This window comes from Colobus angolensis, unplaced genomic scaffold (assembly GCF_000951035.1).
Source record: "Colobus angolensis palliatus isolate OR3802 unplaced genomic scaffold, Cang.pa_1.0 Scaffold57, whole genome shotgun sequence".
NCBI classification, from domain to species: domain Eukaryota; kingdom Metazoa; phylum Chordata; class Mammalia; order Primates; family Cercopithecidae; genus Colobus; species Colobus angolensis.
The window spans coordinates 5,670,507-5,694,415 of NW_012119265.1; the positions used below are offsets into that span (position 1 = coordinate 5,670,507).

General features: G+C 36.7%; 2 protein-coding genes across 5 annotated transcripts in view; one reads left to right on the forward strand and one right to left on the reverse strand.

The window, feature by feature from the left end:
- The window catches only part of EXOC5 (exocyst complex component 5), a 64,463-nt gene extending 62,420 nt beyond the window's left edge, over nucleotides 1-2,043 (reverse strand). For 2 of the 3 annotated variants that reach the window (XM_011961871.1, XM_011961874.1), the window contains exon 1: nucleotides 1,657-2,043. In XM_011961871.1, the coding sequence (XP_011817261.1) occupies nucleotides 1,657-1,683 (27 nt within the window). In that variant the 5' untranslated portion in view covers nucleotides 1,684-2,043. The remainder of the gene's footprint in view (nucleotides 1-1,656) is intronic. The other variant, XM_011961873.1, reaches the window with a different exon arrangement.
- On the forward strand, nucleotides 1,491-23,780 carry AP5M1 (adaptor-related protein complex 5, mu 1 subunit). Of its 2 annotated transcripts, none has more exons than XM_011961869.1 (8): nucleotides 1,491-2,104; nucleotides 7,242-7,887; nucleotides 13,095-13,322; nucleotides 14,991-15,130; nucleotides 15,831-15,916; nucleotides 16,011-16,129; nucleotides 19,898-19,994; nucleotides 22,511-23,780. In XM_011961869.1, exons 1-8 carry the CDS (start codon nucleotides 2,025-2,027, stop codon nucleotides 22,591-22,593), a joined length of 1,479 nt encoding a protein of 492 aa, XP_011817259.1. In that variant the 5' UTR covers nucleotides 1,491-2,024; the 3' UTR covers nucleotides 22,594-23,780. The 2 variants fall into 2 exon arrangements, with proteins under 2 accessions (XP_011817259.1, XP_011817260.1); XM_011961870.1 differs by having other exon boundaries at nucleotides 1,531-2,419.
- The last annotated feature ends 129 nt before the right edge of the window (nucleotides 23,781-23,909 follow it).

The following is a 23,909-nucleotide window of genomic DNA, read 5'->3' on the forward strand; positions in this document are numbered from 1 at the left end:
CAAGGTACAACTGGAACTGGATTAACTCAAAGGATAATGTCTTATGAACTGTATGACAACATATATAATAGTTTTCTGTTAAGACCTGGCTTGTCAGCAAATACATTAATTGAAGATCTCATACAACTTCATCGTGTTCTCCCTCTATAAGATGTGAAAAATAAAACAAGGAACCACAGCACTACTTAGTACCCAGGGACACAGTAAAAGTTTCTAGCAGGAAAAGCATCTCCCTGATCTTGTGTCAATAAACAGATGGCACAATTTTGGAATTACAGAAATTAATGTAGCTTATCTCCCAACACTTGACTGAGAAAATACAGTATCTCTGAAGTCTTTCTTGTAATTACGATCCTTCATTCACAAATTACTGTCTTATTACAACTTATTATAACAATAACACATATTATTCCTCAAAAAAAGCACTATCTATCCGAAAGCTGACTGATATGCAAAATATAGTAACAATAACAAATGTAAAGTTCCATTTATTAAAACTGTGGCATTCAAATTGTAAGCCACAGAAACTGCTGAATCTTAGGCAGAAAAATGATACCATTTTCACTTATGGAGACGTTCCCTATTGTGGATTACAGTCTTCTCAATTATTACACTTTTGTTATTCAATGTGAAATACAAGCACACACACACAAAAGGGGTCTTTCTTTCCTTTTTCTTATGTGTTTTCATTTATTTCACAAAAGGAGATGCTTTATAAGTTTCATTGTTTTGTAGTCCCATTAGTTTTCCTATTCTATTATCTCAAACTTTTATCACAGCTTCTTACAACAGACTTCACGAAATTAAATTTTAAGGTTCAGATACTGAAAACGCTCGAGGAAAGACAGTATTCTCACTATTACGTATTAAGGATTCTCTAGCTTGCAGTTAGGTGATTTTATAATACACGTAAATGAATATAATACACTTAAGGTGCATTATATATATGAAACGAAGTGTTCGTTTTATAGTGTTCATTTTGGTTTTATTTTATAATACACGTAAATGCTTTCAGTATATTATTATGTATTATACGAAATAAAGTGTTCACTTGAATTTTGCCTCCCTTCAGTCGAAAGAGATAAGTACGCCTTTATTGTACAAAAAAAAAAATTGTCCCAGCCTTTTCAAATGTAAGGTTAAACTGGCAGGCCTATGAATGCCACCTGCAGCCTTACTAATGGAATAATTATTCAAAACGAGAAGCCCCCAAGAGTCACGATCTTAAGTGGCTTCCTGCTATTATTCCCGCAAGAATCCCAGCGACAAGACTCGCCCAACCTAAGGCTCCTGGCTCTCTTTCCTCGTCCTGAGTCAGCCCTTCCCACTACTCATCCCGAGTAGACATCTTCCAACACCCGAACCTTCCAGACTCCCCTTCTTGCCCCCACAGAGAAAACCAACCCTCCTCCCTTGGGGCACCCGGCTTCCCCTCTCGGCCGACCGGTCGCCCAACCCACCTCGGCCCCAAGCACCCCTCCCCCATTTCACGCTCCGCCCGCGCTAACACGGAGCTGCCACCCCAACCCTTCAGTTTCGCATCTCTCTCCCGAGTGCTCCTCCTGGGTAGCCAGCAAACGCCCGCTCCTCGGCCCGCCCACCTAGCTGCCTGCAAACCCCGAGGCTCCCACTCCCTGAAGAGCCGCCGGGGCCCACCTCGAAGAGCTCGGCCGTGGTAGCCATCCCGGCCGGCTGAGAGGCTCGCCCCGAACTGGATGCCGTCTTCGCTTCACATGCTGCGCCTCAGAGGCGCGGCGCACAGGTCTCCGCTCGGCTCGCCAACCCTGGCTCCGGGCCGCCGCGGGCTCCTCCACTCCCCACAGATCCCAGGCGGGGCGGGAGAGCTGCCATGAAGCGAAGCCGCAAACGCCTGTCAGCTGCCTCCCGGCGCCACCCGCGCTGCTCCCATTGTCACCGCCTCATACGCCGGAAGTGGAACTGCGCGCGCCCCGGAGGTTGTCGGGAGGGGCCAGCGAAGAAAACGAGCGGCGGGCGATCCGAAAAGAGGCTCGACGCTACGGTATATGAGGAACTTTGATCCTTGCGGGCCACCATTCCGGAAGTGGAATTTAGAGGAAGAAAATACCGCAGCTGCAAGGGATAGGTAAATTTCTCAACGTTATAGGTTGGGGTTCTTAGAACTTTTTGTGGTGTGTATTGGGCTAGAGCGACTCAGAAGTGTTAGTCACCTCACCTAAAAATAACCTCTCTGCTGAGCGCGCCCGGTTTGTGGCGCAAGATGAGCCTCGGGGCTTCTGGTAAGAGTCCGTCTGAGAAAGCCGGTCTGCAGTGTTCCTCGGTGGCGACCTTAATTGTAAGATGAGCTAATGCTTTACTGACTTACCATGGCGCAGCGGGCAGTGTGGCTCATAAGTCACGAACCGGGAACTCCACTTTGTGGCACCGTGAGATTCTCCAGGTAAATGCAAATCTGAATCCTGATCGATGAAGTAGCATAGTTTTGTGGTGCTTCGTGGCCCAGGTTTGCCACGAATAGCTGCGTGACCTTGGGCTAGCCAGTTAACAGACCTCTGTTTCGTCTGTTAAATGGAGATTTTAATAGTCCTACCTTACAGTGTTATGAGAATTGAGTTGATGACTCGTACATACTAAGTATTACGGTGTATGTTTAGTGTTAGTATTGGATTTTAAAATGACCTCCGTCTGCTTAGGTTTACAATGGAGATGACTAAGGGAAACGTAGAAAATTTACTGAGCACTAAACATGTTTCAGATTTTTCAACATGCATTGACAAAATCATTCAGGAACATTTTATTCTACTGAAAAATCCATGCTAAGTTACATCAGACTTTTTTTTGTTGTTATTATTGCTATTTTTCCGAAACGGAGTCTCGCTCTGTCCCCCAGACTGGAGTGCAGTGGCGCGATCTCGGCTCACTGCAAGCTCCGCCTCCTGGGTTCACGCCTTTCTCCTGCCTCAGCCTCCTGAGTAGCTGGGACTACAGGCGCCCGCCACCACGCCCAGTTAATTTTTTGTATTTTTAGTAGAGACGGAGTTTCGCCATGTTAGCCAGGATGGTCTCAATCTCCTGACCTCGTGATCCACCCGCCTCGGCCTCCCAAAGTGCTGGGATTACAGGCGAGAGCCACCGTGCCCGACCCAGACTTTTATTTTTATCCTGTGAATTTGTGTCATTGGTAGAAATCATCTGTTTACAGTTCCTAATTGTTGGAGAAAATAGAAACAAAATAATTAATTCACTTTTTCATATATTGTATTAAGTTGATCTGGTCCGACTTTTAGAATTTGCCATGTGTAATCAAAATAGCTCTGTTAAGAGAATTATACAGTAACTCATTGTAAAATGTTGGTGGCAATCGACTGGATCTGTTCACCTTTTTTTCTCTGGCCATTGATAGTTCTTTTTTGTCACAATTCGTTCTTCCCTGAAGAAAGCTTATAGTGAAGTAGCACCATAGTAGAATTGAGATCGAGGCAGAAAAAAAAATGATTGTAATTTTAAATGAAAATTGGTTGGCAATGAGGATATGAAAAATTCCTTCTTTGCAACCTAAACAGTTTTTGTTCCTGAGGGCATCAGAGTTGGAGTTTACCATTTCCCCGCAGGATTTCTGGCTGACACTAACCCCAACATTTGTTGTTGGACCTCAAATACAGGAGATTATATATATTATTTAGTACATACTTTATCAGGAGCATCAGTCCATCCAAAGTATCTTTCATTTTACTTTGGTTACATATTCCCTTTGGTTACCTATTTCTAACTGCCGTTCCCCTCCCCTTGACAGGTAGCTCTTACGTCTTGGATGTTACCCTTTTTCATTGTATGCATTTTTCAAATTACATAATTAAATGTGCTTTAGACTTCACTTCCTAATGTTACATTTGTCAGATTTCTCAGCACTATTTTAAAGAAACATCCATGATACTTTGTGTTCATCTAAGGCACCTTGCCCAGTAGAATTCTTTATGATGATGGAAAGGAGAAATGTTCTTAATTCGTACTGGCTAGTACTGTAGCCACTAGCCACAAGTACCTATTGAGCTTTTGAACTGCAGCTAGCATAACTGAGGAACTCAATTGTTACTTTTGGATAATGTTAATTTTTATTTAAGTTTAAATAGCCACATGTGGGTAGTTCTACTGTGTTGGACAGTGCAAATCTAGGCCATTGTTTTTTCTTGCTCTGTAGTACTCCGTGGTTCACATCCTACACATTTTACCTATCCCCTTTCCCTAGTGACGACCTCTCCCAAATTTGCCTCCAAAGAACACTGCCAAAGTGTGCATCCTCAAATTGGTCCATGGGGCATGTCTATGCCGATTTTGACTAAAGACTGCCAAATAATCTGCACTTTCACCCACCTACGCACTCACCAGCAGCAAGGAGGAGTTCCTATATCTCCATTCTTTCCTAACATTTAATTTTTGCCAGTAAAGGGCATCTTATTTTTGTTTGCATTTCTGTGTGTAATAATGATTGTTAGTCCTTTAAGTTTCCTTTACTGTGAATTGCCTGTACATGTCTTTTTTTCTTTCAAAGTTGCTTATTTTTTCCTCTGAATTTGTAGGAGTTTGTTTTATATTCTTGATATTAGTCCTATGTCATTTTTAGAAAGTACTGATATTTTCTTTAATTTTACCATTGTCAATTAACTTTATGTTTCCCTTGATTAAACAGAAATCACTAATTTTGATGCAATCGAAGTAGTCGCTTTTGGGAATTTGTTGAAGTTTTTTCTTACCATATTTCCCAAAAATATCTTCCTACAGTATCTTCTCTTAACTTTATAATTTCATCTGTTGCATTTAGGTCTTTAACCCATATGTAGTCCATCTTTGGATATGGCGTTAAGTAGGAATCCCATTTCGTTTTTCTCTGTACTGTGGATCAGTTTTTCTGACACCATCTTTTAAGCAGTATGTCATGTCTTCATTAATTTGTGAGGCTATTGGTAATGTTAGTTATGTCTCCTCATATAAATGTTGGTTTGTCTCAGTTCTAGTACTTTGTCTTTCTTGTGCCAATAACATATCTGTTGCTTTTGTAGCTTACCTTAATATCTCATAGAGGTAAACTTTTTACTGCTTAAAAAAATAAGTTTCTTAAATCCTAGTTTTCAGAATGACTTTTAATTATGCTCAGGATATTATTTCAGAATAAAAAGTCAGATAGGTCTGGATGGGCTTTTCAATACATTTATGGAGGTAGCAAGTTGGGTTCAAATAATTTAATTCTGTATCATTGAATGACTTAGTTAAATTTTATTATATTTTCAGTTTTCTAACCTCTTGGGGCAGGTGTTAGAGCTACACAGATATGCACTGACATGTTATAAGTGTCAATAAGTGGCCAATATTTAAGATTTAAGAAGGCAAATGATATTTTCTCTATCTAAGTACTTATTTCCCATAACAAAACTTGGTTAAGATTCTGGTTTAAAGGTTTCCTTTCCAGATAATAATAGCATCCAGTTATATCTAGCTTAGGTCAGTATCATATCCCATAGTTGGTAGACCCATTTAAGCTTTGAATCCTGTTTTAGAAAAAGCATATAATAAATTAGAAATGATAGATTGAGTCATCCAACAAAATATTCATTGAACACATATTGAGACATTGTATAAGGTCCCAGATTAACTTATCTTCACAGTCAGTTGTGAAGTTTTTATACTTAAGAACTTTAATTATCCTCTAGAAAATTAGATAATAAGAGATTGGACTACAGTTTAGTCCAGAGAGCTCTACTATTCATATGCAGAGATTTAGATAAATAAATGGCATTAACCTGCTATGCCATGTCATTACTGGTGTGCTACCTGATTCTTCCCCTTTCTCAATCAAGAAAATGCATCAGAATGTAAGTGAGATTTACCTACACATGGGTAACTGCTTTTGGGTTTTTTTGGTTGGTTGGTGGGTTTTTTTGTTTGTTTTGTGGTTTTTTTTTTTGTTTTTGTTTTTGTTTTTTTGAGATGGAGTCTCACTCTGTTGCCCAGGCTGGAGTGCAGTGGCAAGATCTCGGCTCAGCTCACTGCAACCTCCACCTCCCGGGTTCAAGATTCTCCTGCCTCAGCCTCCCAAGTAGCTGGGATCACAGGCATGCACCACCACACCCAGCTAATTTGTGTATTTCTAGTAAAGACAGGGTTTCACCATGTTAGCCAGGCTGGTCTCAAACTCCTGCCCTCAAGTGATCTGCCCACCTCAGCCTCCCGAAGTGCTGGGTGAGCCATTGCACCCAGCCTACATATAGATAACTTTGAATACATTCTTATATTTTTTTAAAATATTAGTAAACATCAATATTTTTTAGCAAAAACTGTTTTAGCCAGGTATGTTTTTGACTCTTGGTAAAAACTGCTGATTTGTTGCCACCCTTTTATTTACAAACAAGAAGATAGGCTAAGGGAAGTTAAGTGATTTACTCAAAAGTTAACAGCTGATAAATGACATTGTTCTGGACTTTGGAGTGGAGATAGAAGGAATGAGGAAAAGTACATATTTTGGAACTGAGAAACTGTGATCTAACAGATTTCTGTAAATAAGCAAAAACATCTTCTGTTTCCAACCAAAGAAAAGATAAATTAGTAACTGCTTACTGTTCAACTCAGCACATGCAAAAACATTCTGATTTTATTCTTTTTTATTACCTAAAAGTATCTTCCAGGGCCATAGAGATAAACCATTATTACTAAAATGATCTTCCTTGTTTTTGTAGGGATTGGCAAGAAGACTCAGGGTACCTGTCATTCACTATAGGTTGAGTAGAATAGAACATTCCTTTTAAAATTGTACCATCTCAAGTAATGAATCCAAAATTGTGGAGGGTTAAATTGAACCACTTTGTTAGTCCTGCTGTAGCTATTAAGACAGAATCAGAAGAAAAAAAAGTTCTTATAGATGCCTGAAATGGTTCAAGTATATTCTCCTTGCTGACCAAGATGATATCTGAGTGGCTGAGAGACAAGGATTTTGAATTAGAATCATGTACTCTACCTAAACTAAGTAACTAAATTGAATTAAGCATTTTCAATAACGAATTATATACCAAATATGGAAGTTATTCTAATAGTAACTTAATGGGCATTATAATTTTTTGGTTGTTGGCATTTGTGGTTGTGTGTATGTATTTGTTTCTCATGTATTTTATTATTGTTACTGTTTGCCTTATATTTGGGAGTTTTTAAAAAATTCTTTCATCTTGGTTTTACTTGGAAGAATCACTTATAATGTTTCTGTTTCCATAATGCAGGCGGTATCCAACTGTTGAAAAACGAGCCAGAGTCTTCAATGGAGCAAGTTATGTGCCTATTCCCGAAGATGGTCCCTTTCTTAAAGCACTGCTCTTTGAACTTAGATTATTGGATGATGATAAAGACTTTGTTGAGAGTCGTGATGGCTGTTCACGCATCAATAAAACATCCATTTATGGACTCTTGATAGGAGGTGAAGAACTCTGGCCAGTTGTTGCTTTTCTGAAGAATGACATTATATATGCTTGTGTTCCACTAGTTGAACAAACTCTGTCCCCTCGTCCGCCATTAATTAGTGTTAGTGGAGTTTCACAAGGCTTTGAATTTCTTTTTGGGATACAGGATTTTCTTTATTCAGGTCAAAAAAATGACTCTGAGCTAAATACAAAATTGAGCCAGTTGCCTGACTTGCTTCTGCAGGCTTGTCCATTTGGCACTTTATTAGATGCCAACTTACAGAATTCATTAGATAATACCAATTTTGCATCTGTGACTCAGCCACAAAAACAGCCAGCTTGGAAAACTGGGATGTACAAAGGAAAACCACAAGTTTCTATTTCTATCACTGAAAAGGTAAAATCCATGCAGTATGATAAACAGGGTATAGCAGATACATGGCAAGTTGTTGGAACAGTGACTTGCAAGGTGAGATTTTTCTCTGGTATTTGCTTTATTGTTTTATTTAACATATGGAGAAAGTTAAATTTGCTAGTTGTGTTTTAAATAACATTTTTTATTTTCATCTTAGGCAGCAGTTGTTAAATGGGAGAGTCATGTAAAATTTTATGTTGTCTTTTTGTATTCCTTACCAATTAGTTATCTGTGGCTGTGTAAAGAATTGTCTCATTGTCCCCAAAATAGACATTTATTATTTTCATAGTTTCTGTGGGGAAACTCTAGACTGGGAACTTTCAGTGTAGAGTCACTCATGAAGTTGCAGTCAGGTTTTCAGTTGAGACTATAGGCATCTGAAGGTCTGACTGAGGCTGGAAGATCTACTTGCAAGATGACTCACTCACATGGCTAACAAGTTGGTCCTAGTTATTGGAGGAAGGCCTTAGTTCCTTTCCACATGGACTTCTCAACTGGCTGCTTAAGTGTCCTCACACTTGGTGACTGGCTTCCCTCAGACCAGATGATCTGAGAGAGAGAGAGGAGAGAGAGAGACAGACAGCCAGGCAGAAGCGATTATTTTTATTACCTAGCCTGGGAGGTTACACTTCCACTACTTTCTGTTCAGTAGAAGCAGGTCATTAAGTGGTCCATATTCAAGGGGCATGGAATTAAGCTCCACCTATGAAAAGAATAACATCAAATAACTTCAGAACATACTTTAAAGTCACCACTCCTATTTTCCATTTTCTTTAGGGGGTGAAATTGACATCTCTGACATATCTAAAATTATATTGAAGGACTCTTATTTAAATAAGTCATTATATTAATACTGGGTTCTCTGTAGAAATAGAAAATAGGAGAAGACAATGGAAATAACAATACAGTTAGTGGTGATTAATGCCATGTTGAATAATGATTGAAAATAAAATCCTCCACATAAACTTTCTACAAGTTTATATTAATAGTATTCTCGTTTCTTTATTTTTCTTTCTTCCTTTATTCCCTGCAGTTATGTATATTTTTTATATGTCAAATTTAATGTGTGGCTGTGTATAGATCTGATAGATAAAACTAGAGTTCAAGAGCAGAGAATTAGAACAGTCCTGACAGAAATATTGGGTCTATCTTTTTTTTTTTATCCTATTTAACGTTAAAGTTATGTAAAAGTTTTTGTGCCTATTTTAAACTCATATCTATCGTGGTCAAAAATACACTCCAGTTACTCACTTTCTTAGAAATAACTATTGTAAATGGCTCCAAAATTGAGGTGTTCATGGAGTATGTCATTCTTAAGTTTTCAAGTAGTTGAATCTTTTTTCTCATAAGTTCAATGAAATGAAAATAGAAAAATAGGGCCCGGCGCAGTGGCTCACTCCTATAACCCAGCACTTTGGGAGGCCAGGGCAGGCAAATCATTTGAGGTCAGGAGTTTGAGACCAGCCTGACCAACATGGCGAAACCCTTTCTCTACTGAAAATACAAAAATTAGCCAGGCGTGATGGAGCACGCCTATAATCCCAGCTACTCAGGAGGCTGAGGCATGAGAATCGCTTGAACCTAGGAGGCAGAGGCTGCAGTGAGCCAAGCTTGTGCCACTGCACTACAGCCTGGGTGACAGAGGTAGACTCTGTCTTAAAAAAAATAAAATAGAAAAATTCACCAATTCTGTTTTTTTTCCATTCTGTAGCAATAAATAGGGAATATGTTATTTATTATATAATGCTAATTAATACCATGGTATTTAATGTCTCTGTTCATTGATAGGCTGACTGCAGTTTACTCTTAGGAGAATTTCAGATTGGTTCCTACTCTTAGTCCTGATACAGATTATCATGATGGGCAATTTTCTTATTTAAAGAATGTTCTTAAGGGAAAAAAAAGGGGGTATACCTTAACCTACATGCTAAATGTTTCTTTAAGGTTGTATGTACATAATATAACTGTTAGCCAGACATTCTTTAAGTACTTCCGAAACTTACTGTTTAAAGGAATTTTATTGTGAAGCCCATTGTAAATGGAAATAATCATCTTCATTTTATCCTACTCTGGTAGAAAACCAGAGCCAAAGGCCAGTGGTCCAAAGTTCTAGACCTCATTCTTCCACTAATTTTCTGTATGTCTTTAGAAAGTTACACAATTTTGTGAATCTTTTCTCATTTTTAAAATGAGATAAACTCTTAGGTGCCTTTTTTTTTCTTTAATAACTTTTATTGCTAAAGTTGGGTTTACATATGCCAGATTGGTTTAAAGGGTAGTACACCAATTCCTTCTAGAATGGATGTTCTCATCCTATAGTAAATAACTGATGATCTGGCATTTTAAGTGCCCAGATAGATTCATTGGCGGGTTCCATGATGGCTGATATTTCTCTGACCCTTTACAAATGTTAAGAGATTAATTTACTAAGTATAAACTGAATATTATTAAATTATAATGGTATTTACTATTGATGTTTGCTTATTTTGTCTCCATAAATATCTATCAAAAACAAAACTACTTTTCATTTGTTCTTATTAGTTCACATATAGAAAATAGCAGATGGTTTGAAAGTTAAAACCCTAAAATTTTTTTTTAAGTTTTAAAGTAAGATTATATGGCATATTTATTTTTAATGTGACTGACATTATTGTAATTGTCACTGACAAACCTTATAAAGGCACTAATTATATGTAGTACTCTTCATAATGCCTGCCTGCTAAGTACTTACATTGTATAGCAGATACGTAATGAATTCCCACACGTGTCAAATAGTAGATAAAACATTAAAAGTGAAACATTTCATATTAGAAATTGAAAACAAAAGTAGGTTTATAATTAGAAAAAGATAGCCACTCAGCAAACATTTTTTATTACTGTTTTCTATGCATAGAAATGTGTCAGGCACTAGAGATACTAAGAAAAATGTAACGATTCTTGTTTCAAAGAATTTAAAGCTTGAAAAGAGAAATGGACCAGATACCTGTAGATAGTGGACAGTTAATGCATGGTGCAATCTATGTATATGATAGTGCATTAGGAGCTAAGTGTTACGCTTTCAGAGTTCACTAACTCTTAAAATATTGTGTAGTTCTCATGAAACAGAAGATACCAATAATTCTTATGGGGCTCAGTTGGTCAGTTTGATCCAGGCTTTAATAGAGGTGAATTTCAAGAGAGAGGTACAAAGACCCTGACTACCTACACAAACACAAGTAAAGTATGTCAGTCTGGTTGGGCCAGAAGAAGCCACTATAAGATTTATGGGAGTAAAGATGTTTAACATAGAAATTAGGGCTTATTCAAGAAGCACTGAGGAAATAAGTCTTTGATCCTCTAGCTATAGCCTTTCAGAAACAGTCACTGAGGAGATAGTCAAATCAAAAGTTCACAAAGAAGTCTGAGAAACTGCCATGTCTGTCTGTTAATGACCTCACAGAGGAAATTCAAGGAAAGGTCCACAGAAGTGTGGCATCTGGCCACTTTGGCCTTGAAGTAGGAGTTCAAGGACAGGTTTGAGAAGCTGACCTATCTGGCTTCAGGGAACTTTCAAGAAAAGTTACTTCCTTTTCTCTTTTCCCTTGTGAATCTCTCATGAGTACCTCTCATTGGCAAACTAACTGAGACTACATAGGGAAGAAGATCCTGGGCTTCTCTACATAGCAAAGGTAGGCTGTAGAGGTGATACAGAGTGTAAGACTTCACAGAGAGCATCAAATGAGCTAAGACATGAAGAATGAAAGCATTTACAGGGAGAAAACATTGCAGCTGGGAAGGAGTAGCACATGCAAAGGTGCATTTGGAGGTATAAGACAGTATGGTTTATTTAGGAAAATGCAAGAATCCAATATGACTACATGTAAGTTGCAGGGTAGAAAATTATTAAGGAGGTAGATTAAAAAACAACCCCATTAAAAAGTGGGCAAAAGGCATGTACAGACACTTGCCAAAAGAAGACCTACATGCAGCCAACAAACATGAAAAAAAGCTCAACATCACTGATCATTTGAGAAATGCAAATCAAAACCACAATGAGATACCATCCAACACCAGTCAGAATGGCTATTATTAAAAAGTTAAAAAACAACAGGTCTCACAAGATTGCAGAGAAAAAGGAACACTTTTACGGTGTTGGTAAGAGTGTAAATTAGTTTAACCATTGTGGAAGACTGTGGCAATTCCTCGAAGACATTGAGGCAGAAATACCATTTGACCCAGCTATTCCATTATTGGGTATATACCCAAAGAAACATAAATCATTCTGCTATGAAGATACATACACACGTATGTTCATTGCAGCACTATTCGCAATAGTAAAGACATGGAATCAACATAAGTGCCTATCAATGATAGACTGAATAAAGAAAATGTGGTACATATACACCATGGAATACTGTGCAGCCATAAAAAGGAACGAGATCATGTCCTTTGCACGGACATGGATGGAGCTAGAAATCATTATTCTCAGCAAACTAATGCAGGAACAGAAAACCAAACACCACATGTTGTCACTTATAAGTGGGAGCTGAATGACGAGACCACACGGTCACGGTGGGGGAACGACCACACTGGGGCCTGTCAGTTGGGGAGGTTAGGGGAGGGAGAGCATCAGGAAGAACAGCAAATGGATGCTGGGCTTAATACCTAGGTGATGGGATGATCTGTGCAACAAAACACCATGGTACACGTTTACCTAGGTAACTAACCTGCACATCCTGCACATGTACCCCAAAACTTAAAAGTTGAAGGAAAATAAAAAGGAGGTAGATAAGAGCCAAACAATGAAAGGCTTTACAAGTAATTCAGAATTGAAGTAGAATCACTGAAAGGATTTGAGCATGGAAAAAGTATAATAAAAATTATGTTTCATTAAGATAGCTCTGGCATGGAGAGCTAGGAGGATGGAGGATTAGAGGACTGATTATAGGAAAACAAGTCCAGAAATATTTAGTGGGCTGTGGCAGAAATTGTAAGGGCCCGTATTAATGTGGTTCAACAGGAATGGAGAAAATTCAGCAGATTTAAATTATCTTTGTAAGAGCTTTAGAGATAAGCAGTGGAGTCTATGAGGGCCCTCCTGGTCTCTGGCTTGGGTGTGTAAGAACATGATAAAACCATTAATAAGAACACAGAAAGCAAAGAGAACAATACCTAGAGAAAAGTGAGTTAATTGGGGAAAATGACTTTGATAATTTTTGAGAAGCCTGAAACAGACATTTGCTTCTGAGATTTTGGTGATAATCTTTCTGTTTGCATTTCAGTGTGATTTGGAAGGAATCATGCCAAATGTTACCATCAGCTTGAATCTCCCTACCAATGGATCTCCACTTCAAGATATTCTAGTTCATCCTTGTGTAACTTCTCTTGACTCTGCAATTCTGACTTCTAGTAGTATTGATGCAATGGATGACTCTGCATTTAGTGGGCCTTACAAATTTCCATTCACTCCACCTTTAGAGTCATTCAACTTATGCTACTACACTTCCCAGGTAAACAACCCTAGAATAGTTGAGAGTTTGCTGATCTTTATATTCATAAACACTATTGATAAGTAAATGATTCATACTCTTGGTATGAGAACTTAGAAAAAGTTCTATTTATCAGACAATAATTGATGAATGAAGATGAAGATTTAGGCCAGGCACCGTGGCTCATGCCTGTAATCCCAGCACTTTGGGAGGCTGAGGTGGGTGGATCACTTGAGGTCAGGAGTTCAAGGCCAGCCTGCCAACATGGTGAAACCTTGTCTCTACTAAAAATACAAAAAGTTAGCCAGGCATGGTGTCGTGTGCCTGTAGTCCCACCTACTTGGGCGGCCGAGGCAGGAGAATCGCTTGAACCGAGGTGGCGGAGGTTGCAGTGAGCCAAGATTGCACCAGTGCACTCCAGCCTGGGCGACAGAGCAAGACTCCATCTCAAAAAAAAAAAAAAAAAAAAAAGATTCACTTCTTTGAATGAGATGCCTCTTATCTTTGGTGTTGGTAACTACTTGTAAATAGCTTTTAAAATAATTGAATTTTTTTTTTTAATGTTCCCTAAAAATGTTCACGGTCATGGGATAGATTTTGGTATGATTTAGTAGTGGTTTTAACCATGAACATAATAAAATACCCCTCATCGCAGGCAACCTGAATTACAAATATATATTATTTTTCATATCTATTTATTTATTGAATAACTGCTTGTGTGTTAGACATTGTCCTAAGCATGTTACATGTATTTTCTCTAGTACTGTAGTACTGGTAACAACCTTTAATTAGATATTATCCCCATTTTACAGCTCAGGAGAGTCACAAAGAAGTGAAATGACTTGCACCAGGTCTATAGTTGATAATTGGCACTGCCTGGATTTGAACCCCAATTTTTCAGACTCCCAAACCTCTTTTCTACTACACCATTTATCTCTTGTCCTAGTTGTGGATGAGTAGGTTAGAAAAACCTACTCAAGCTAGCTTAAGTAGAGCGAATTTATTTTGAGAATGCAATAGGCAGTCTCATTGCCATTTAAGAATAAGAAAAGAAGCAGACACAGTTCTTACTAGGACTGGAACCAGAAAATTAATATCAGCCTGTACTCAAGGTCCACCTTGTCTGTCACATGTCTGCTTCTCAGTCTCCTCTTTCAGCTGTTTTTCTCTGCTTACACATGACCTTACAGCTCTAGGGCTTGCACTGTATAAGTAGTCTTTCTGTGTCTTACTTCACATGTACCAGAAGTAATGGTTGGCTCACCCCAGCCTACAAGTTGTTTCCTTCAGTCAGTTATTGATGACCAACCAAGTAAGTTACTGCTGAACAAGGGGATTGGAGAACTCACGGGATTCAATTGGAGCAACAGAGCTGTGGGCAGATTGGCAGTGCCTGCTGCACGCCTACTGGATACCGTATGCTGCAGGTCAGAGAACATGGAGACGGGGAGCCTGGATGAGCAAGTATAGGAACAAGAATGCATTGTACACCTTTGTAAAGCACTTTTCTCATCTCTGAAAACAGAAAGAGAGAAGAATCCCTATCCTTATAACGAATATAGATTCATCATTGCTGTTACTAAAACAACTTGGAATCTCTAAGTCATTAAAAGTAACTCTTCTCAGTTACTTTTGGTGTTTTAGACCCATTAACCTGAGAATTATATAGACATTTATGTTTCTTTTTAGGTCCCTGTCCCACCAATTTTGGGATTTTATCAAATGAAGGAGGAAGAAGTACAACTAAGAATAACCATTAATTTAAAACTTCATGAAAGTGTAAAAAATAATTTTGAATTCTGTGAAGCTCATATACCTTTTTACAATAGGTAGGAATAAAATCTGTATTGCCATAATTTCTGTCTTAATACATTCCCACTGCTCCACACTAAATTGTCTTTCTCTTTTACCTTATTTTTAAGGTCTGAATAATTTTATTCTATTCAAATGAATGCTGATTTTCATGATATAGTCATAAAAATAATCTGTTTCCCTTTAAATGTGCCTTTACCCTTCTAGTAAAACTTACTAGTAAATTATACACTTAAACCAATGTAGCTTCCTCAGGAATTATTTTTCTACTGGATTTATTTCTAGCAATTTTTCCGTATACAAGTCAAACCAAACTGTCAACAACCTGGTGAATTAGCCAATTATAATATTACTTTATTATCAGTTCTACTTTTAAATTTATTCTGCAGCACAGTTTTTTGTCAAAGTATATCTACATATGTAGTAAAATCATAGTCTTAATGTTATAGCAACCCATGTGACTGTATTAATACATTTTGTATGATTTCATAGTTGTCTTAAGGACTAATAATGAAATACACATCATCACCAAAAATGTTTATGTGTGTTTTGTTGTTTTTCAAGATTTAATATTCATTATTTTTTCTATTCTGCAAACTTGAATACAGATCTGCTTTTATGCTGTCCTTGTATTAAGTAACAGTGGCCAAGTTTGACTTAGATCTCAAAACTGTTATATCTGTGATCTGTTTCTATTTTGTCCCTTTCTTTTTAAAGAGGTCCAATTACACATTTGGAATACAAAACTAGTTTTGGCCAGCTCGAAGTATTTCGAGAGAAAAGCTTATTGATCTGGATTATTGGTGAGCAAGTTTTGTTTATTGATTTCTTTTTTCTTTTCATTTACTGTAGAATCTACTTGATTTAGAATAGTTGATTGGTATATTTGTGTTTTAGGCCAGAAGTTCCCAAAATCAATGGAAATTAGTCTTTCTGGAACTGTAACTTTTGGAGCCAAGAGCCATGAGAAGCAGCCATTTGACCCAATTTGTATTGGAGAAACAGCATATTTAAAGGTAAACATATTTATATGGCTTACTACAGTGGAGCCCTTCCTTTGTTTTTTTGTTTTGTTTTTTCTTTTTTGGGGGGAACAGAGTCTCGCTCCGTTGCCCAGGCTGGAGTGCGGTGGCCGGATCTCAGCTCACTGCAAGCTCCGCCTCCTGGGTTTACGCCATTCTCCTGTCTCAGCCTCCTGAGCAGCTGGGACTACAGGCACCCACCACCTCACCTGGCTAGTTTTTTGTATTTTTTTTAGTAGAGACGGGGTTTCACCGTGTTAGCCAGGATGGTCTCGATCTTCTGACCTCGTGATCCGCCCGTCTCGGCCTCCCAAAGTGCTGGGATTACAGGCTTGAGCCACCACGCCTGGCCTCCTTTGTTTATAAATTGCGTATTTCTAGTTGATTTTTAATGTTTTCTACCAATTGTTTTAGAATTCTATTCTTTTTGTCTGGGATAAGTTCTCTTTTGGATTTTTGATTTTTTGTTGTTGTTTAGTATTAGTCACTTCTATTTCACTTAATACTTGAACATTTTAAAAAGCCAGGCATAGAGGCAGGGTATCTGTAGTCCCAGCTACTGGGGAGACTGAGGTGGGAGGATCACTCAAGCCCAGGAGTTCAAGGTTACAGTGAGCTAAATTGTGCCACTGCACTGCAACCTGGACAACAGAATGCAACCAGATCTCTTTTAAACAAGGGTTTTTTGTGTTTTTTTAAAGGGAACCAGCTAACCTAAATACCCCAACTCAGTCTAATTCTACTCAGCTATTGGTTATCAAATTTGAGATTTGGGCCAGGCATGGTGACTCCCACCTGTAATCCCAGCACTTTGGGAGGCCAAGGCAGGTGAATCGCTTGACCCCAGGATTTCAAGACCAGCCTGGCCAGCATGGTGAGACCCCACCTCTACAAAAAATAGAAAAATCAGCTAGGCATGGTGGTGCACACCTTTAGTCACAGCTTTTTGGGAGGTTCAGGAGAATCACCTAAGCCTGGGGAGTTCAAGGCTGCGGTGAGTCATGATAATGCCACTGCATTCCGACCTGGGTGATAGAGTAAGACTGTCTCAAAAAAAAAAAAAAAAAATTGAGATTTGTGTTCAAAAAATAGAAGATGTAGTCCTTGCCCTCCAGGAATTTTTCAGTGTTGCACATCAACAATTTATCAGTGCTAACAGCTTTGATATTTCAAGAAAAAGGTGCTACAGCTGAAGTTATTGTGGAAAGCTTTACGGGGGAGGTGAAGTTTAAGCCAAACTCTGAGGCCTAGATATGCATGAATATGAAGACTTGAAGACTGACTAACAATTGTTTAGATAAAGAAGTTACTTAGAAGAGTAAAGAAGGATAAACAAGGCATGCTTAGAAACCAGTGCTAAAAATAGTAGTACTATATGAGACTGCATATATAATTTAGATTAAGATTATGGAGTGTTTGAATCTGACTTTTATTACTTTGGTTGATGGTGTACTTTTTTAAGTAGGGGAGTAGTCTTTCACAAGTGATACTTTATGAATGTTAATCTGGAATGGATGTAAGGAAGGTGAGTAAAAAAACTAGAGACAAGCCATTCTATAACATATTAATATTCCATATGAAAGGGTAATATTATAATAAGTTAATAATGCTGAGTTAGTGTAGTGTCAACAGAAAGAGAAAAGAAGGAAGAAGGGAGAAAAATGAAGGGACTGCTGTAAAAGCTGTGATGAAAGTAAAGCCTCGACTACTAATTAAATACAGAGACAAGAAATGGTGTTCAAAGGTAGTATTGTTCAAAAAAAAAAGGAACTTAAACCAAACTTGACGCTTTTTAAGAGGGTAGAGACATGTGAATCTCATTCGTTCATTGTTTTATTCCAAATATCTAGTCCAGGACCTAGCACATAAATATTTGCTGAATGGATGAATATACCTAAATTATTGATATGGAGAAAAATGGGAAGAAATGGGTTTCATATCATATTTTTGGCTGGTAATAGCAATATAGCCCATTGTAAATGTTCGGTGGGTAGCTAAAAATCTAAAGCTTGATTCGTAAGAGAAGGCTCAGCTGTATATAAGCATTTAGGAATTATCCACAGAGAAGAAATGGTTGAGGCAGTGGAAATAACAGAAAAAGATAAAATAATACAGGGAGATTCAGAAGAACAAGTGAGGGAATTGAAGGAGTGATTAGAAAGGTAACAAGAAAACCTAAATAAAATGTATTAAAGAAATCAAGAGAAATACAGGCAATTAGGGGAAGTGGTAGTGAAGTCAGAAGTATACTGGTGATAATTCATTTCTTCTATCTTGGCTTCACTTGTGTCCAGAAGCTTTGTTTCAAGGATTATTATAAAAATTCCTACTTCAGATACCTTTCGGAAAAAAATGTGGAATGTTACCACACATTGTATGTCCTTCAAGGGTAGGAATTACGATTTTTCTATTCATTCCTATCACCAACCATTTATATTCACATTGAAAGCATGTAGCACATATTTTTGTTGACTGAATGATCTAAGTATGTTTTACAGATTTCAGTTATATGGATATCAGTCTGGTCATAACTTATAACTATACTTAATGTTGTATTGAGAATTATACCAGCATTGAGAATTGTACCAAAAAAACAAGCAAAAGCCCTTTATTATCAGAGATAATTTGAGTTGCAACAGGAAAAAAAAAATTGCTGAGAAGATCTGAAAATTACATTCTAAATCACATATTATGCATGTGATCAGTTAGTTTGGTAATTAATAGAGAAAGTTAGGAAATGGGAGAAATTTTCTGGGAATAGAGATAGGAGAAAAAATATATAAAAAGATATCAGGATGCTGCAAAAATCTGGAGCATTTAGCAGCAGAGATGAGGAGAATCACAGCAAAGGAGAACTGGAGCTCCATGAAATGTAGATTTTTTTCATAGGTCATGTGAATGTCATTGTAACTTAGGGGCATCCTGGCCACTGTACTGCAACCTGGACAACAGAGTGTGCTATGTTTTCAGAGAAGGTACTAATGATTCACTCTCTTACAGCACAGTGTAATAGTTGGCATTTGTAGTGATAGCCCCACATTGTCGATGAAATCCAGGAATTATGGAGTATATTTTAGAAAGCTTTTCTAGGTAAGGGAAAAGGTAATTCCTAAGCTTAGTTCTGTAAAAGTTAAATTTCACTCTTCTGGAAAATTAAGTCGTACAGCTCATTCCCCCTAAACACAAGATAAACTGATGTTTCTGTTTTCATAATTACATTATATTTTGCTAGAAGGTTTATACTTTCTTGCCTGTAAAAGACTTGTGATCTAGAATATATCATAACCACATAGCCCTAGGGATAGAAGAGAAAATACGGCCTACAAGACAGCAGCACAGTGGGAGACAGCACCAGCATTTGGAGTCGGTGTGATCTGAGTTCAAATGCCAGCTCTGCTGCTTATGTGCTGGGATACCAGTTGCTTCCATCTTTGAACCTCAGTTCACTCAGCATACCTTGCAGTATGGATTAGAGCTGTTAGTGAAGTGCATATTGTGTGTTAAGTACTTCATAATGACAGCCTTACAAAGAAATGGCCCTAAGGCAAAGGGAAAAAAAATTGTGTGTTTCTATGTACATATGTGTGCACACACACATGCACACACCCACAATTCAAGTTTAAAACTTCTGTATTAGACTTTTTATTTTATTTTGTCAACTGTGTAAAATAAATTCCCTAAAACTGGGTCAAGGGAAAAAATGTAACCATCCTTTTTACCAAATAATCACCTTAATTTGTTACATTTCTCTCTTCTTTCTAGCTTCATTTTAGGATCTTAGATTACACACTCACTGGGTGTTACGCAGATCAGCATTCAGTTCAAGTTTTTGCATCAGGAAAACCAAAAATAAGTGCATGTAAGTTATACAGATTCAAACTAACTTAAGGGAACTAAAATGGTGTTTGCAGTTATTACCTAAGGTAAAATTTGAATGTAACAGAACTTAGAGATTATAGAATAATCCCAATTTATAAAATTCTGGACTGATCCTACCCCACATAACTGTTTGTATACTTTACACTGCCCTCTGCCTTCTTGTTTATAAAGTGGTCTGGATGAGCAAAGATTGGGATAGAGGTGAACTTCAGTATAAAATTTGATTTGTTTTTCTCTGGTTATTTTATTCAGAGATGGTTCACAGAAACTGTGGTGTTGAACAGACAGGACTTAAACCTGGCTCAGCCATTTCATTAGCTGTATAACTTTGGGTAAATTAGTGAACTTCTTGAAGTTTTAATTTTCTTCTCTATAAAATGGAAATAATAGTGCGATTTGCCTCAGGCTTGTTATGAGGTTTAAATAAGATTATATTGACTCAGTATGATACTTAGCATATAGTATGGATTTAGTAGATACTAGAGATGGTTCTTATTTAAAACTTTTAAATATCTTTAGCAAATGTTGCAATCAATAAGCGTTATTTAGCACCTTCTCTATTCTATCAATAGGAAGACAATAAAAAAGACGTTTCCTGATTTCAGTATGTTTAATGGTTGGTAAAGTATAGATCTATATGTGTGTACACACACACACAAAACATTTGAAAATATAATGAGACAAAAAACAATTTATAAACGAATCAAAATTATTTAATTCAGATCAAATAGAAATATGTAACATAGAATAGTAGCTAAAATGAGGCAGAGTTACCTAAACTTAAGCAAAACCTTTTTGCCTCAAGGAGAATAAAGCTGTTATATATGTGGACAAGAATGATCCCAATTTACACACTTTTTTTTATTATAGTTAGATTAATATTTCTTAAACTAAGGATTAGGGTTCCTAAAACAAGAAGAAGACTAAAGGACTCTCCATGGACATTTCAGGAGAATTAGAGAACTTAGAACTACAGAATTGTAAGCAACTACTGTGCATGACAATATAACTTCTATGTAGTATAACCAGAGTAAACCAGTGTTCTTTACTTCCCTAGGCTTGCCCTGTGTTTTCTCTTACATCATTTTTTTGTTGTATATATGGGAGACTAAAAGCAAACAGACCAGTATTTTAGATTGTCTATGGGAAAATATTTTAATTTATTTATGTTAACTAAACATACTACAGTAATTTCCAGAGAGCATAATACAGGATGGGAATATACCTACTTCTTAATACAAAATATGTTGAATGAAAGAACTCATTTAAAATTAATATTACGACCCATCTTTTCTTCCTCTGTTAGTTTCAGAATGTGACTGCCAGTTTGTGCAATTATGTAAAACTTTATTTTGCCATCATCTTGACAATAAAATCTATTTTCAAAATATACAACTTAGTTTAAAAATAGTAATAATAATACTTTAAATAATAATGGCTAATTTAATTAATTTAACAATAAATTTAAATAATAATGGCTAATAGTAATTTAAATAATAATGGCTAATATTTATTGCTTACTATATGCCAGGCAAAGTTCTAAGTGTTTTATGTATATTATCTCATTAATCATCACAGCACCCTATGTAAGTGTTGTTATCTCCATTTTACAGATGAGGACACTGATGGAACTGAGAGATTAGGGTCCCATAGCTAGCAAATGGCAGAACTGGGAGTCAGATACTCAAGCATTCTCGCTCTGGAACCTGTCCACTTAACAGTATGCTGTCTTGCCTCTCATTGTTACTGGGTTTGAGTACTTTGAAGAGAACAAAAAAGACAATATAATCTATATTCTTTTCATTTATGAAGAAGGGCATGAAGAAGAAAGGTAGAAAAGGCTGAACTGGATATTTAATTATATTTAATCAGATATTTAATTATATATATATAAAGAATTTACATATGTAACTCCAAATGAACATTATTATCTCTTTACGTATCAGAAAACTTCAGTTCAAATAGGTTGCCATTTTTGTAGGGTTTCAAAGCTATTTTTAAAAAGGCTTAAATTGATCAGAACTATAATAAGAAATCAGTGAAGCAAACCGTTTAGAATGTTGCTAGGAAGTTGGGTGTTAATTTATATCTCTGACATTTTGGGTAAAGAATAGCAAGACCCAGAATCAGGGCCATCGTGATAACGTTATAGAAGAGAAACCAATGAAAAAATTTTAATGTTTTTACAGTCAGAGTAATGGTCCATATGAAAAAGATTTTAGAGAAAATGTGAAGATAAAATTGGCAGATTTGGCATAAATGAGAGATATTTCATGTAAGGTCAAAGATGGATTGTTCAAATATTTAATGAGTCCATATTTGTAAAATGGTAAAAGTTATAATAAAGTCTTGATAATATCAAATTAAAATGAATATGTCAAAGTATTGCCTTGAAATAACTGCATTCCACAATTTCAAAAAATCATGACTTTGCTCTTGTTGAATTTTTGCTAAGATAAAATAGTCTTATCACTAATTTCTTTTTCTTTTCTTTAGACCGGAAACTAATTTCTTCTGATTATTACATCTGGAATTCTAAAGCCCCTGCTCCAGTAACATATGGATCATTATTACTGTAATAGTCTCATGTTTAAATGGGATTATATAATGATAACAGTTTGAAGGAAATCATAATCCTATATTTTTAATGTGGATGCATATAACCTGTGAGTGAAAAATCCCTGAATGATTTAATTGTAAAAGTAGTCTTATTTAGTGTTTGTAGTCTGATAGAACTTGAAAGGATGTTTTAAAAGCTAATGTCTCCAATTTTGTTAACCTTTGATTTTATGCCAGTATAATTCAGAACATAGAAAAGTAATGATTCACTTGGGCTCATTTTAGACTAGTCCTGGGTCACCCTGCCACACTTGTTTCTTAGTGTTTCTGTGGCAGACATTGCTAATCAAGTATAGCCCTTTTCTGTACCAAGCGTTGGATAAAGGGTCAGGCTCCTTTTCAGTTCAGAGATTCAGGGTTGTAGATGATGTGCAATATAAAAACTATTTTCTCTTCCAAATCTAAGTACTAAGCTCCTAGTATAAGGTGTTGTTGCAGAATACCAGAGGTCATGTTAGAAACAACTACATCTCTTCAAAAAACAGCCAACAGAGACAAAGGAAAAGTGTTTAAGTAGTAACCTGTTCTTCTTAATCAGAACTATCCTATTGACTAATAAAGAATCTGCATAATTCTACTTTTCTACTTAAGGTATGTAATCTCTGTTCTAGAGTTAGTTTTTAAGTAAGCTTGTTAATCTGCCACAATGACATTTTGCTTAGGATGTCAGTAGCCACATTAAGATGTGTGGAATAGCTTCAGAAGATGATCATAGTGTTTTGTAATCGTTTAATGTCTGCAGCTAAATATTTAAAGGTAATTTAGATCTAATACTGCTCTTTCTGTGTCTTATTATGTTAAAATTAATGAATGAAATCTGGTAAAAATTCAAAAGGCACTCTGTGGGTAGAGAGTATCATTTAAGCTTATTTTAGTCACATGTAGTATATATCTCCTTAAAGCTGTCACTCTCACTTTCTTACCATTCTCTTGATTTCTTCAGAAACCATCTAATCATCATCTTTATTCTCTACTTACTTCTGCAATTATATGTCATATTATGTTTTCAGAGCAGTTCATTGTCAAGTTGGACTTTAACTGACCAGTCAAGAAAAGATGAAATCTCACGAACCTCAAAACTTCATTCATGTCTTTTTACAGATTAGAAAAAAATATGCATTAAAGATTAATACTCAATTTGATAATATCTTGGGTTCTGTTTTTTAATGAGTCTTCTAAGGAAAAGCTTAGAAAATCTGCTAACTCCTCAAAAAAGAGCATGATAGTTTAAAGGGATAGTGCATATAAATTTAGGATTTGAAATATGATTTTTAAA